Raw genomic sequence first — 15939 nt, 5'->3', positions numbered from 1 at the left:
GTCCTCGCTCAAGACATGCAGGGGCGAAAACCACCCAACAATCGACGCACCTGCAAGGCTAAGCCCGAGAATGCCTTGGCTGTGGCCCCCGATGACATCAGCTCCAATCCCCTGGAGTTTGAGTGGCTGTTCACGCGTTGTGATTGCATGAGTAACCGCTACTGCGGGTTCGTATATATGCACAGCTAGTGGGTTATGACATAAATGGATAGAATCGGGTGCAGATGCCGTGGATACATATGCAGCTTCATATTTGGTTATTAACACAGCCTCATTAGCGATGGCGCGTGCGTGACCTGCCTAATTATGTCAATGTCATTGCCTCGCGGTAGTTGCATGAGATCTAGTCCAATAACGGTTATGTGGTCAGACACACCAAGCGGTAGCTCTCCTTCCTCGGGTTTTGTTGTGAATCAATAGGAAAAAAACTCTTCTCGATGTTTTTGTATTCGAGAGATTAAATGGTATGCACGAAGATGTATCCGTCACAGTCTATGGTATGCCAACATTTGGCATTTGGGAGCACGATCGTTCAGCAGCTTGTACATGTAACACTTGGGCACGTGATTCTATAATGATGTGTATCCCTGAGAAGGGCCTTCGCATTCAAGGTCCCGCTTAGGCTTTCTTTCACAGTGACTGGTTGCAGATAGAAGAAGTTATAATTCATCCATCGAGACTTTTTCCCAAGGCTGATCCCGTGAAGTCGTACTTCTTGTTGCAAGTTTACGTTCGGTGGCCAATCGATCTACTTGTACAAAACTTTACAGTATCCTCTACAACCCTTGTATGTGTTATTATTATTCCATTATAGTCCTGTATCAGCCGTTGGCTATGTAAGACTTTGGCCAAAGGCCGTTCTATCTGACTAGTTACAATTTGGTACGTTGTGCTGTATTGCGTGACTATGGTGCTTCGGCCTTTGTCTAGTTAAGCTAGTGCTAGCTTTCTAGACGCCTGGTGCTAAAGAGCAGTTTGGTAACAGGGAGAGATGTAGGGCTGCTAGGCTGCCTTCCAGCGAGCTCTCTTAAGGGGAAAGGAAATATTTTCAGCTTGTTTAGTTTTATAGAGTAACTCTCTCTAGTTTTAATGAGTAGCTCTCTCGTTCACTTTTAGTGAGTCTTCCTCTCAAGTTTTAATGAGTAACTCTCTCGTTCTGCTAGGTGCTATTATAGCGGGCGGAGGCTACCTTAGCGTTTAAGTATTTTTGCTAGTACAGTTCACAACTCCTATTCTAGCGTTTTGACTGGGTGCTTCTACAGAGGTAACAAATCTCTGTATTAGCGTTTGGATTTGGTGCCGAGCGAGCGAGGGCTTCTTTGGCGTTTTGACTGGGTGCTTCAACAGAGGTAACCAATCTCTGTATCGGCGTTTTGACTGGGTGCTTCAACAGAGGTAACCAATCTCTGTATCGGCGTTTGGATTTGGTGCCGAGCGAGCGAGGGATTCTTTGGCGTTTTGACTGGGTGCTTCAACAGAGGTAACCAATCTCTGTATCAGCGTTTGGATTTGGTGCCGAGCGAGCGGGGGCTTCTTCGGCGTTTGGATATGGTGCCCAGCGCGTAGTAGCTGTCCTGGCGTTTAGATATAGTGCCTAGCGAGCAACGGCTATCTTGGCATTTAAGTAGTTTTTGTTTCTTTTATTGTTTTTCGATTGTTTTTGTTTTCGTATGGTGGTCTCTCTATTAGTCATCGGGGCGATCCGTGCGTTTTCGAAGATTTTCGCATTTTGAACACGTCACGAGAAAATCGACAATACCTCCTCTAGCACCTCAACGAGAGGGCTGCACACGTTAGAGTTGGCGTAAATCGATTTCTCGCGACGTGTTACCCCTATATCCGATAGAAAATTGACGAGTTTCGATGAAAAATTTCTGCTTAAAAGTTGGTGTGGCGACCCTTGTATGTGTATACTTTAGGTATTCGACATTTATGCTTGGTAGAAAAGGTCCAAGGAAGGGGACAATAGATCTTCCCCTCCATTCCTGGAGAAAGAAAACCTTTTCAGTATCATTGAACGCTTGATTGAAACCAGTATGGTTTCTGGGCTGATTCTTGGGAGCGCTAGCGTAACCTGCATGTGCGGAAATATGTAAACGTGTCTCTGTGAAGCAAACATCTACGAGATAGCAGTTAACTAATTCCGCACATAAGGAGACTTTGAGATAATTGAGGATCCGTAATAATGTGTCAGAGCCCGTGTGTTACAGTCGGTTGCATCCAAGTAAGATTAATTGGAAGGTACTCACATTGACCATGATCGTGACATTAGTAGCTAAGCTGCTCGATATTTGACCCTGGTGTATATGATCAAGCCTCTGCTTCCGCCTTATGAATTATATAAGTTTAGAAAGCACTCCAATTGGTTTTTCAACTTCATCTTCGTCTGCATTATCATGTTTGGTCTCCTGCCAACCACCTTTCATCCCTCCGACCCCCAAGTCAACGCCTCCCACAAACACATCAACATGACCATGAGAATTCCTAATTTCAAGATGTATCCTAGCCAATGTTTGATATACTCTAACATATTATGTCCAGTGAAGATATCTTGTTCCTGTGCTTGGAGACCAGAGCAGCTGGCCACCTCTTTTTTGGAATCTTGAGTCACGTACGGAAAATGACTATCCAAGGCGGCAGGGCTTGCTTCGCAGAGTATCGCTTCATTGCTGTTCTCCCATTTGATAGTGAAAAATCGGTCTGGCATTTTCTGTGAACTACATGTATGGTTAGGAGATTTACTATCGCCAACTCAAGAACCTTACCTCCTTTCCCACTTCTCGTTTAGGAACAACTCTCAAAATCCAGAGCTCTAAGAAATTTGCAATAAGATAATGTCAGTGTAGTCAAATGAATTGATAGGTTTGTATATTTCTCTACTTTGACAGAAAGGTGCTTTATATATTCTTAAAGTTGACATGGAGATCATATGATAACAGTGATGAAACAGTTCCCTCCCTTTTGATGACCAAAGAAAGCCCCGGCGGTAAATCATTCATGCAAATAGATGAACTGGCGTGTCTGTTGAGGCACTAGACTTGAACAAGGACTTCATAACACAATTGGAGAACAAGCATTAACCGCTTTAAAGCTCTGTTTGGGCCTGATCGCTCTCCTTGAACCAGTAAGAACATCGGAGTTTATCGAAACAGCCCCAGTGACATGCTCTTGAAGCGTTAGTGTTACCATTGTCTTGGGCAGCGAGTATGCCTTGCGAAGGTTGAGACCCTGAGAGCCAGTCTTTCTTGCTATCTTGGCCATTGCCTTCCGAGTATGGACCTTCAAAAGCGCTCACATCATGTCAGCTATCATGGTTCGAAATCCTCTGGCATTTCAAGGGACTTCGCATGATTCCTCCTCTTTCACGTTGGTATCACTGGCCTTGTTAGCAGTGCAACTGTTATGAGTAGATTTGGTGATTCTGTTTAAGGTATTTTAACCAAAAGACTACAGTTCTTGCTTCCGCGTGATGCTTTCTCAGAATTACAATTAAACATATCGGGCCATTTTCTGTATCAAACGCTATTCTTAAGAGCATATCTGCCACGTTATCACATGCATGCTCTTACTCGCTACAAGTGATTCTCTATAAGGCCTCTAATTATTGAACTATCATCCATCATGACAGCACCTGCCATATATCTTGGGTTGTTTGAGTCACGAACTATGAGAAGAAAGAAAGGGGCTGTGTTGAATATGATTGTGGGGTTGCATGCAGAAAAGTATGCCCCGTACAAGCTGAGGATACAGTGATTAGCGATTGCGGCTTCACCCTTACACGCAGCTGCGCAACGATTTTGAATAACCCTGCCTTCTATACATAGCTTAGTGCGAACAGTTAGCTGTAGAGCAATCAACATGATTGGTGAGTTTTTAGTCTTATGATGACGAAACTTCTAGAATGCTACCTGCAGTAGCGAAGCCGCAATCGCTATAGTCTTGTCACTGTAGGTAATGCTGTGAACGGTGAGTTGTTGTATAGTGCCGTTAATTCAAGCAAGGTTTGCTTATACGACAGCGGTTAAGGCTGCATCAACGTAAGTATTGAAGAACATTATCAACGTTGTTCATATCGCAATTATTTTGCCACACTATTATTTTCTACAACATTACTCAAAAACAAGTGAGAATCCGTAACTCGTACATACATTGAAGCTAGACGGTGGAAAAAATCAATATATACATACGCGCCCTCTAGTGACGAACAGGCTAGTGATTAACAAAGTGCTACGCATCGTTCGTCAACCTTCAGAAGTGACGAGACTCCAGTACAAGGTAAACATGCAAATAGGATCTATAATCGTTAGCAGAGGAATTTTATACTAAGTCTACGTCGTAAAAAGAGCGCAGATCTATAAGAAGAAGCAAAGAGTTATATCAAGACCTACTTTAGATAGTAACTTAGAGCTCACTTTACCATTTAATGCACCTGTGTTGTATGCAATTGTATCCCAAGTCACTAGAGCTAAAGCGTTAAGGGCAAAGACGATCAGAAGATAGCTAGCCATATCTAGGTTTTTTCGGAAGCGGAATTGGCGCATGTAGATACGCATGGCAATGACGGCGTAGACTAGGACCAGTAGAATCCATTCCAGACCCTTATTTTAGTTAGCTATGTCTCGTAACTACCAAACTTATTAGTAGCCTACTATACAATATACCCCGCTAATGATGTACATTATTTTAAGTGTTAAGAGTCGTAGGTTATATATGTGCACGAGCGTATAATACAGGTAAAGAACAGACCTAGGTTAGAGTAATATACAAAAAGCGCTATAGGTAATAGATAATAGACATGCAGTAGTTGTAGAACACAAGCATATATTATAGTTGTTAGCTATTACAGTTTCACTCTACACGCAGGTACGCAATAGTTTTAGATAGTCTTACCCTCTATATATAGCTTAGCGCTCAATGTCTGCTACAGAATAGTCGATGTGATTGGCCAGTATTCGATCTAATGATGACTGCTTTTGTGAAATGCTGCACGGATAGGTGAGGCCGCAATCGCTAACGACTATATTAGAATTCCAAGGTAGGGACTGCGTAATAAAGATGAAAAGCAATACACATTTGGAGTTGATAATTATATACCGTTTCCAAGTGCAATGTTCAATAGAAAGAGCAAGGCGTATATGGGCACTAGAAAATTGTCACGTTCTGGCAGCATATCGTAAACATGATTACCGAATCTGAATTTGGAAAATGGATTAGTTATTAGTAGTAAAGACTAAATTCAAATTTCGAAAGTCAAAACCTTGACCAGCTCCTTCTATTCGCCAATATTAGACTCTGGACACAAACACGGAATCAGTTTAACCCTCGCAGTTCAGCACACTTAGTGGTAAGGTTTCCTATTTCTCAAAATCAGACCTCCGGATATGAAACTCGGAAATACATGCAACCAATTTTTGATTTTACAGAATCCGTTCCTATTGAGAGAGCATAAATATACCTTAGATACCCTGACATGTGCAGATCCTTCTCTCTAAACTATGTCGTACCCAGCGATAGTGTCTATAGATGAAGGCGAGGACTGTTACATCACCTGTACTGTTCCGAGTCATCAAATAATTTCAAAGATCAACCATGATATGATGAATAGCTCAAGGCTTTATGTTCAGGCTTTAGCAAAAACTCTCTCTAAAAGAATTAAGCAGCTTGCGCTTTTGTTCCGTGAGTATGATATCGATTCATTTTCAATGCAGGGTCGATTTGAATTAAGAATACGCCTTTTATCACCTCTATCGCGGAGAACAGTGATAGAAAGAAAGCCAACCTTTTTCTGCAACTTAGAAGATGACAGGGACATAGCGTATATTGATCAATCTGGTTTAACTACAACATTCTAGGAGGATGATAGGAATATAGAGTACGTGCGTCAACCCCGTTTGGCCACCATAGTTGAAGACTAAGGCGAATTCTAATGTGAAATATCGCCTTCTTGCTTTCCAATCTCTAGCTCTTTTTCTCGTCTTCTCTATCTTAGCAAGCTGTTGTGAACAAAAATAAGCGTTGCACTTACCTTCGATTGGCACAAGCCCAGAAGTCATGTAGCAGGAAGGCGCAAGTGCTGAGCTCGGTTGGGCTAACCCACGTTGTCTTCCACTGCACGATATAGTAAGGCTTCGTTGAGTCATCTATGGCTTCAATAGCCTGACACAAACTTAAGACGCGAACTTGGCTGAGAAGTGGTTGACCTTGAAAATCTGTACATAGCTCTTCCAATGTCATCTTGGTAGGCCCCCACTCCGCTTGATATTCAGGCGTCAACTCGTCTCCTACCTCACGGTAACTAAGCAACCGCGAGATAAGCTGGCGTTGGAAGGCATGAAAGCTCGATCCGGCAGATACAGGTTGCATCATTGATTTTGTTGGTGATTGTAGTGTTTGTTTTGTAACTGGAAGGTTATGTCTTCTTTGCGATAGCATTCGAGTAGTATATAAATATAACTAAAGGTAGATAACAACATAACTTTAAGCAAACTACCTATAAACAGTAGACCCTTATCATCAAATTTCCAATTTCCAGTTTCCAATTTCCAAAACACACGCTCAGTCTTACATACATCTTCCTTATTGTGATTCTTGTTGAGTGTTTTTGATTAATCAAATCTCAGTAATAACAGAACATGATAAGTGCATAGAGAAGAATAGGCAATATGGCAATCAGGCGATGTTTAGGTGTGTAGAAGGCGGCATTATTCGTAATCGCGGGTAATATTGACGTGTTCTGAGGATTCGAGGCATTGAGCGACATTGATGTTTCAGAGGGAAAGGGCTGCAATCCACTAGACGTGCTGGGTATAGTATGGCAGTATGAAACGGCTGAAGTGCTGCTTGGTTCGATGTTCATGGATAATGTTGACACATTTTGAGGATTAAGGCTGAAAACCATACCCGCTTCACAATGAGACCTGGGGATTTTCTGAGCACAGTAAAACCATTTAGGCTCTGTAGTGTTGACTGGATAATCAATAAGAAACTTCCCACTTATGTTTTTCGGATTAAATTGGTTGAAGCCAGTATCAAAACGCGAGCTGTTTGAACAAGGGTTATCGAGAGAACTTTGAGTCAGTGTATGGTTGAGACTAAGGAAGTTGAACCGTAGTATGGTCCCAATAGAAACTGTGACTGATTTGGGATTGAAAGACAACATTCCCGCTGCACCCACAACAATCTCAACTACTTGTTGGCTAGGCGAGGTTGGCCGAGAAATCAATGGATGGTAAGGTTGGGTCCATTGAGAGATGTTTTCGGCAGGTGTCAAGGTTGAAGCATTCCAATTTGCTCCAGGAGTGCTCCAAGATAACGTTGGTGACGTAGTGACGGACGCATTTGGAACTTGTAAGTGGTACATCTTGCGTGTTTTGTTCACTGTACGAAACAAATGATGCAGACATTTATATATTTGCTGGTCTTTTTTCACTTAGTATTTGAACTTTCTTTCCTAGTTTTCAATAATCGAATTTTGATATTTGATTACTGGAAAGTACATCTGTTGCATAGTGAATGTATATTTAAGCAGTCAATCATCAGCTATCCTAACAACTACCTCAAACCCGAGCAACCAAGATGTCAACTACTCAAGCAAATGTTCAAGGAGATACGGAGATGGGCGATGGCCCAGTGCTCTCCGACAAAGAAATGAAGGCCCAAGATGAAGCCAACCACGAGAAATTCGATGAGCGCTATGAATTGTATAGCTATGTGCTACCAAATGGAGACAAGACACCCGAATGGCAACAATCTGCTGAGAATGCCATCAAAGTTGAAATAAGCAAGGACTTTTTGATTTATGAGAAAGAAATTGTACTCCTTCTACAATGGATTAAAAAGAACGATACAACCGGAGATGAAAGTCAGATGAAAGAAAGGGCTCTGCTTCTAGCGAAGAGCTCAGTCATCTACGGCGTAGACATCTCAAAACATTCCACTCACAACGACCCGTTGAAATCCTTGGAAGATGAATTGGAGACTCAAGCAACCGAACAAGAGTCATATGAACTTGGTGATCGACCAAGCGGAATTTCTGATCAAGCTTGGTCGGAAAGGCGACAAAAGATGATCAAACAACAAGATGAAGATGACTCCGAAGAAGCGCAAGCTGCAGAAAAAAAGCGAGAAGCGCATATAAATAAAGGAATAAAGGAGGCGGATCCACTTGAGAAATTCAAGAGTATGGATTCTGTGGTTCAAGCCGTTCGTGAAGACATACCGAAAAACGTACTTCCTCTTCACAAGACCATGTGCGTGCTCATACTTCACTGGTGGGAGAGCGGCCTGACGAAGGAAGACTCAATAAGATTCAATGCCATCAACTCTAGACTCGATACCATAGAGGACGGACAGTCCTACAAGGTAGCACCTACAGAGATTGATTTGTGGTTAAATAATCTGCGCACATGCATCACCGAGTGTGAGGAGGCTCCCAACGAAGATCGACTTTCCAGGTTGGTGGGAACTGCAATTACCTTGACGAACAGACTTAGAAAGGCCGGTCTAGACTGGAAAATGGTCATTGGAAAAGACACCCATCGTCGAGTCCTTCGCTGCCTACGAGATTCTTCATCAACAGAGGTTCAGAAACAGCTGGCGCTGTTCGAAGCATCCTATCTTTACGTCAGAAAGAAGCAGCTTGAATATCTTGATGGGTGCATTGATATGGTCTTACCATTTATGCTCACAGAAGATGGAAAAATTCGTGAAGCAACTCTACCGCTATGTATCGAGCAGATAAAATGCCTCAACACCAAACTCGGGGAGCGCAATATACAGATAGGGCTCCGAAGGTCTGATCACAATATTCCCATAAATGACTTGGAAGCTGCAGTTCGATGTGCCCGAGTTGGTCGTCCCATGGAGGCCATGGAGCACATCGCAAATCTCCATTACAAAATGAACCTTCTCAACATTCCGGGGTTGGAAAGCCTGGAACAAGTTTGCAAGGGTATTAATGTGGATACTCAAGCTGCACAGGACGAAGTGATGGATCTCCCAAAAGGTCTGGAGCCCTCCCAGTTCGTCGAGGATGTGCCGCTTCTTAAGCGATTTAGTCGCACTTATGCTTACGAAGGGGTCGAGATGAAAACTGTCGGATGGGGAGACCACAATGGCAGGTTCTTCATCAATCAATACGGACCCCGTGATGCACCTATATGGCGTAAAGAGCGCCATCCAAGCTCAGAGTGGGCGACGAATTATGGAGATGGAGACCCGCCGGATGATTGTAAGATCACCTCCACTGCCCGACGCTTTGGAGACATGAGGCATACTACAACTGGTAAGAAAATATATGGTCCGAAACACGTCGGAGGTGTATACGGAGTAGCATTCGAACCGACCGATGATTCACTCAGCATTCTTGATCCCGATCGCTGTGATTCTAGCAATGGTTCAAACAATGGATCAACATCACAAAGAATTCCAAGCGTGTATGTACTCATAGGCTGGGATCTAGATCTAACAGGAAAAGATCTCGAAAAGCGTTGGGAACCCCGGTCAGCGCTTAGAGAGAGATGGGGAAAGAAGGATGCGGATATATCGATTTTCGAAGCGGCTACTGATTCTCAGAAGGCGTTTAAGCAATGGAAAAACGGTTGTCTTAAATCAAGGGATGAAACATCAGAAGTAATAGGGCATAATTCATCTCGTAGTCAGGCTTCTACCGGTCGGGTGATGAGATCAACTGACGAAGAAGAGAAGCCGCCGCGGGGATCCGTTACTCCAGCAGTTGCTGATAACAATCATCATCTACCCATTAGACGAAGAAGGCACTAAGTTGATATATTGTAGGGTGTAGAAATTAGTTTACAGTGGGAGAGTCTTCACATTTCATGTATCCAGCAATATGAACTTTTATACTATCCTTCTACCCATGGACATACGCACATCGAGAAATTGCTGCTATTACTGCTAGATGGCCCTTTTTGGGTTGAAAATTGGGGCTTCGCTTACAGAGGTCCCAGAGCCGAAGCTCTGGGGTTATAATACGGCCTTTCGTTCGAACTAATGTCGATCCACGCGTGCCGGGACGCACGGTGTAACGGGACGCCTTCCCTTCCGGACCCTCGGATTGCCCTTAGTGTTCTTGAATATAGATAAACGCAATGCGCGTCTACTCTGCAGCTCTCGCTCTCTCGGCATATTAGCCTCCGATGCTAATAAGCGCATCGTTAGCTATGCTATCGCCCATTCTGTTAGTGCTGTTCACTAACTCTTATCTAACACCCCCTGTTTATGTGTGATAGTATATATCTAAGGAAAGCTTGGTGGGCTAGGAAGAAAGCTGAGATAACAAAGATCAAGACTGCAGTGTCGAAAGGTTGATCTAGGGTAAGGAGTGACATCCCGGCAGTTTCTCCGTGCAAATAGCAAGATTGTTAAAATGCGACCCTCAGGACGTGCGCTGTTAGCAGTACTTGGTATGTAGTAGCTTGTAGTAGCGTGCTGAAATATCTGTGCGCCCACCTTGCGCGCTGTGGCTTGCTTCTTACATAGTTAACTACAGTACAGTACTTTGGTCCATTATGGTTTGGCATGGATTCGCCGTGGTGAGCGGATCGAAGTTGTTATAATTAGTGGAAGCTACCACTGCCTTTATTATAGCACGCCGTTAAAAGTCATGATTATGTAGCCTACAGCATCTAACTTTACTATCTACAGATAGCGGCGATATTATAAAGTTGTCTTACTATTAATTAACTCACACTCTGCTCGCTAGTTACCTAGCGTATTAAGCGAAGACTATATATTAGTATATTACTCTCTAAGAGCTTAATTACGTAGCTAAAAGTATCTTTCTATTAATGTAAGAGCCTCCTTATAACGAGCTTATAACTATAGCGTGAACGCGAGATTATGCATACTAAGCAGCGTGTTAGGATGCTCGTTGGTAAGCACTCTCTTGCTCGTCTATATTACTTATATCTACAGCTCTTCGGCCTCCTTCCACCGCCCTTAGCTTATATATGTCGTCGCTAGGTTGTTTATACTAACTAGCGTATTATTATTATTATTATTATTAATTAACGTCCTGTCTCAGCTGGTAGGCTATATAAGACGTGCAGGCTAGGCCTACAGGTAACTACGTAGTGCTATCAATTTGGTGTAGGTGGGGGAGGGGGCTATCTAAATCGAGGTGAGGCTCGTAGCCTAGTGTGGAGGAGGGTAGTAGGAGGTCTTGCGGGTGATAGGAGAGGTAGGCTGGGTGTAGGGCGAAGGCACCTAGTGTAGGTGTTGTCCTAGTTATCGAGGTTTCCTTTATACCAGGCCTGCGTTGCAGCCCTAGTTTCCTTAATAAAGGTAATAGTAGCCTGTACGCCTATTGTAGTATCTAGTAAGAAAGCTAGCGATAGGGGATCCTTTGTAGTTTCTTGCATCTTCTTCCTAGCCTCCTTGTATAGCGTGCAGCTAAGGAGGATATGTGCAGGGTCTTGGGTAGCTCTATAGTTGCAGGGGCAAGCTTTAGAGTCTACTTTTCCTCGCTTGAATAGGAAGTCTCGTAGATAGCAGTGACCTAACTTAAGCTGATAGAAGGCGCTAGAGGCTTCTCTACTAGTAGGAGGAGTAGCAATCTGCTTTCTAGTCTTCCACTTGTACCTTGCGGCGTAAGTAGTAGGATTTAGAGTAATAGCTTTTCTCCCGTATTGTCCTAGATAGCTAAGCCACTCTCGCTCGCCTAGCTGCTTTATTCGTGTGCCTATTACAGCTAGGCTCGTCCTGCTAGAGCTAGGATCTAGCTTTGTCGCCTCCTTTGCTAGCGCGTCTGCTCTCTCGTTTCCTATAACGCCCTGGTGTCCTGGTACCCACTGTATGGTAGGTAATATGCCTTTTTCTTGTAGCTTTTCTGCTGCTATAGTGCATCTGAGTTGCCACTCTTGCCCTGGGTAGTCAGAAGCAGTCTTTAGTCTGAGTATTGCAGCCTGGTTATCTGCATATATTCTAACTTCAAGGTAGTCGTCTGCTAGGTCAACAGCCTTTTCTAGGCCTAGGGTAATACCTTCTAGTTCTCCGTTGTAGACTAGCTGGTTGTATCCTATATTAGCCTTTTCTTGAGCTATAAGGCTAGCTCCTTTGTAGAGGGCTACTCCTACTCCTACTCCTTTGCCTTTGCTTGTAGCTGAGGCGTCTGAGTAGATAGAAAGAAGATGCTCGTCTTCTAGTAGTTCCTTGTGGTGCTCTGCTTCGCTTTCCTTTGATTTCTTAGATATATTAATCCTATAGGGCGTAGTAGCGCTCCAGGGCATAGAGGCGTAGTGCTGAATCTTCTCGCTATCTTCTGATAGAGCTGTTGAGATAGATCTAGTAATACGCTCTAGCTGCTTGCCTTGATTGCTATTGATAGCGATATTAAGAGGGTGGCTAGGAGCTAGCTTTCTTGCTCTAAAGGCGTATTGTCGTAGGGCGTTATTTAGCCTAATCCTAGGAGGGTAGAGAGCTGCTTCTACCTCGCTAGGTATAGCAGGCGAGGTTCTAAAGGAGCCTAGGATCTTCCTACAGGCTTGATTCTGCAGCTTCTGCCTTTGGTTAAGCGTTGTCTGCTGCTCTCTCCAGAAGATTTGGCAGCCGTAGTCAGCTACGCTGGTGACGCAGGCTAGGTAGAGCTGTCGTACTGCTCTAGGCGAGAGGCCTTTGTTTGAGTTAGCTAGCCTGCTAAGGCGGTGGAAGGCTGCGCTAGCCTGCTGGTTCCTAATGTAGCTGTGGTGCTTGAATTTAAGGCTGCAGTCAAAGTATATACCTAGCCATCTAACTAGCTCCTTAGACTGTACTATTTCCTGATTAGGTAGAGTAAGTACTCTAGCTTGATCCTTTCTAGATCTTGTCCAGTTTACTAGTTCAGTCTTTGAGCTATCGAACTGGATAGCTGACTCCCCTGCTAGTCTGAATAGATTCTGAATCTCCTTTTCTAGTAGCTTGATATTCCTTCTTACTGACGTAGTTGATATAGAGATCTGGAGGTCGTCTATATAAGAGGAGGAGTAGATATTCGCATTAGTCTGAATCGCCTTAAATAGTGGCTTTGAGTAGATCAGAAACAGGATAGGCGAGGCTGGGCTTCCTTGAGGGGTACCTGTCGAGATCTCCTGCGGCTCCTCAGTCTGTCCGTCAAAGGACAGCTGCAGTACTCTGTCCTCTAGGAAGGACTTTGTCCAGGCTAGTAGGCAGCAGGGGAGGCCTTGATCTCTCATGCCTTCAAGGAGCTTGTTTTTTGAGACATGATCGAAGGCTCCTTTAATATCAAGAAAGATAGTAGTAGTAATCTTCTGCTTTCTTTTCTGCTGCTGTATATTGTTATAGAAGAGTAGCGCAGCGTCGATAGCGGATTTCTTCAGTCTTCCTCCTAGTTGAGAGGGGTGGAGTAGATCTGTTGTTTCCGCTAGTGCGCCTAGTCTTCTAGCTACTAGTCTTTCTAGTACTTTGCCTAGGCAGTTTAGGAGTGAGATAACTCTATAGGCCTTAGGGATCGAGTAGTTAGGCTTGCTTGGCTTCTTTAGGATAACTCCCTTTGCTTTTCTCCAGCACCTTGGGTGGTAGCCTAGATTGAAGAAGGTGGAGTATATCCTAAATAGGGCTTCTGACTGCGCTAGGTAGGCCTTTTGGATCACCTCCTGGCTGATCAGATCAGGCCCTGGTGAGGTAGCCTTCACCTTGCAGCAGGCAAAGGAGAGTTCGTCCTTTGTTAGAGTAGGCCAGGTCCACTTGCTGTCTCCCCTGTAGGTGTGGAAGGAGGGGGTGGCTGTCGTAGGAGGCTGAGGAAAGAGATCCTCTCTAAAAGCCTTGCATTTCTCAGTAAACGTCTCCCTACCTTTAATAGTAGGTATTTGAGTACTAAGGTTATCTTTAGTGTATGCTAGTGCTTTAAAGATCTCTTTTGGTGAGTCTTTTCGAAGGAAGGCCTCCCAGTGGCTTTGCTTAGCTCGTTGAATAGCTTTTAAGTATCCATTTTTCGTACGTAGATACTCTCTTTTCCACTGGTAGAGAGAGCTATTATTTTCCTTTTCTACCTCCTTCTTGTAGGCTCTATAGGCTCTACTTAGTTCTCTCCTACGGCTATCTAGCTCGCTAGTCCACCAGGGCTTTGTCTTTGGCTTTAGGTTGACTAGTGGAGTTGACTTTTCTAGTGCGCTCTGTATAGCCTTCGTAAGATCTTCTCCTAGCTTATCTAGCTTAGTTTCTAGCGCGATATTTTGTCCTAGAATAAGCTTTCTTGAGGTGTAGTTTGAATAAGGAGGTAGTGTCGACAGTCGCTTTTCTAGATCTAGGGCTTTGATCTCCTGTCCTAGCGTCTCCTTGAAAATCGTCCAGTCCGTTCGTTTAGTATTATACTGTTTTGGCTGGCTAGGCAGCTGGCTAGGCAGCTGACTAGGTAGCTGGCTAGTAGTATAGGTACTAAATAGTATTGCGTGGTGATCAGATCCTACTTTAGGTATAGTCTGCCAGTCCTGGATACTAGCAGCTATATTATTGGTTGCAAAAGTAAGATCTAGTACGCTCTCTTTCCGCATATGAGACCTAAAGAAGGTGCCTACCCCTAGAGTATTTAGTAGAGTGAGATTTTGCGCGTCTATCCAATCTACTAGCTCCTCCGCTAGTGTACTAGGGCTGCGCTCCTCTAGGCTCCACCTAGGATGGTGGGTGTTGAAGTCTCCTAGGATGATTGACTGAGGTTGTAGAGTCTCCTGTAGGAGGCGCCTCTGGATTGTCGTCTTATTTTGGCCTTCTAGAAGGCTTTTCTCGTTATAAATGTTATATATATAGAAGTTAGAAGTAGAGGCTAGTACTTTAATAGCTAGAAAGTCGTTATCGTTGCTAATAAAAGGAATAACCTCTACTTCTAGATCTTTCCTAATATAGAAGAGTACTCTAGGCCTTAAGGAGGAGTCCTCTAGGGTAGGTAGTATCTGAGTAAAGTTCTGGTGAGCGATAGATCTAGTGCTTGAGTAGGAGGATCTCTTGAGTAGCCAGGGCTCCTGTACTGCGACGATTTTGGCGTCTACTTTAATAGCTAGGTCTAGCGCGCTCTCAGTAGCAGAACTACTTCTATTAACATTTATTTGTAGGATCTTTAACATCCTAGTTAGTAGGGCCTGTCCTAGTAGTCCTAGCTATAAGAATATCGCAGCTAGAGCTATTTGCCGCGTGAGGCTTACTGCAGTTAACGCACTTAAAGATAGTGTGTACGCAGGCTTTGCCTTTTATAGGGCAGGAGTTGCATTTATGTAGGCTAGTGTGGTGAGCCTCACTGCAAATCTGACAGGCTACTCTACTACATCTAGTCTCAAGGTGGCCAAAACCTTGGCATTTAGAGCACTGCTTTAAGTTGTTAATAACTCGTAGCTTCTCTGCTCTCAGGCTCTCTCCGAGAATATAGAGCTTTCCTCTAATAGCCTTTAGAGCCTCCTCTTCAGTTGCGAAGGCGACGCAGGCGGAGCCATAGCTCTGCTGTCCTCTCTTAGCCTCAGGAGTGAGCCAGAAAGGGGTGCCTACTACTTTGAGGCCTTTGTTAAAGGTCTCAATCTCCTCCTTGATTACCTCTAGGCCGTGGTTAGTAGGTAGTCTATGGACGACTACTTTGAACCACGAGGTAATGGGCTGAGCTACCTTGAAGGCTACTAGATCCTTCCAGATACTCTGGTTTTCTAGCAGGTAGTTGGCTGTAAAGGCAGGTGTAGTAGTGACTACCTTATTCCCTTTTGAGGATAGCGTGACTGAGGCGACTACAGGCGATTGCACCCCTCCTTTTAAGGTGAAGGCTTGGTTGAAGGCATTTCTTAGCCTGAGGGCGTCAAAGGCAGCAGGGCCTCCTTGGTTGACTAGGACTAGCTGCCTCTCCTTTAGGCTAGGCTTAGCCTTTTGAGGTGCCTTCTTCTGCACAGTAGTCCACTGTTGCTCCTTATTTGCTGTTGCAGCTGCGGCGTACGATATAGGCTGCGTAGG

The 15939-nt window shown here is 44.1% G+C and overlaps 2 protein-coding genes across 2 annotated transcripts; one reads left to right on the top strand and one right to left on the bottom strand.

The window, feature by feature from the left end:
* Nucleotides 1–6616: 6616 nt before the first annotated feature.
* On the bottom strand, nt 6617–7360 carry PSV08DRAFT_174280 (uncharacterized protein; the record flags this gene model as incomplete). The annotated part of the gene is made up of 1 exon (XM_014219525.2): nt 6617–7360. One exon carries the CDS (start codon nt 7358–7360, stop codon nt 6617–6619), a length of 744 nt encoding a protein of 247 aa, XP_014075000.2.
* Nucleotides 7361–7575: 215 nt separating this feature from the next.
* PSV08DRAFT_173033 (uncharacterized protein) lies at nt 7576–9780 on the top strand (the record flags this gene model as incomplete). The annotated part of the gene is made up of 1 exon (XM_014219526.1): nt 7576–9780. One exon carries the CDS (start codon nt 7576–7578, stop codon nt 9778–9780), a length of 2205 nt encoding a protein of 734 aa, XP_014075001.1.
* Nucleotides 9781–15939: the final 6159 nt, after the last annotated feature.

Source organism: Bipolaris maydis (assembly GCF_028858645.1).
Source record: "Bipolaris maydis strain C4 unplaced genomic scaffold PSV08scaffold_3, whole genome shotgun sequence".
Classification (NCBI taxonomy): Eukaryota; Fungi; Ascomycota; class Dothideomycetes; order Pleosporales; family Pleosporaceae; genus Bipolaris; species Bipolaris maydis.
This window is presented reverse-complemented; position numbering and strand designations above follow the sequence as displayed.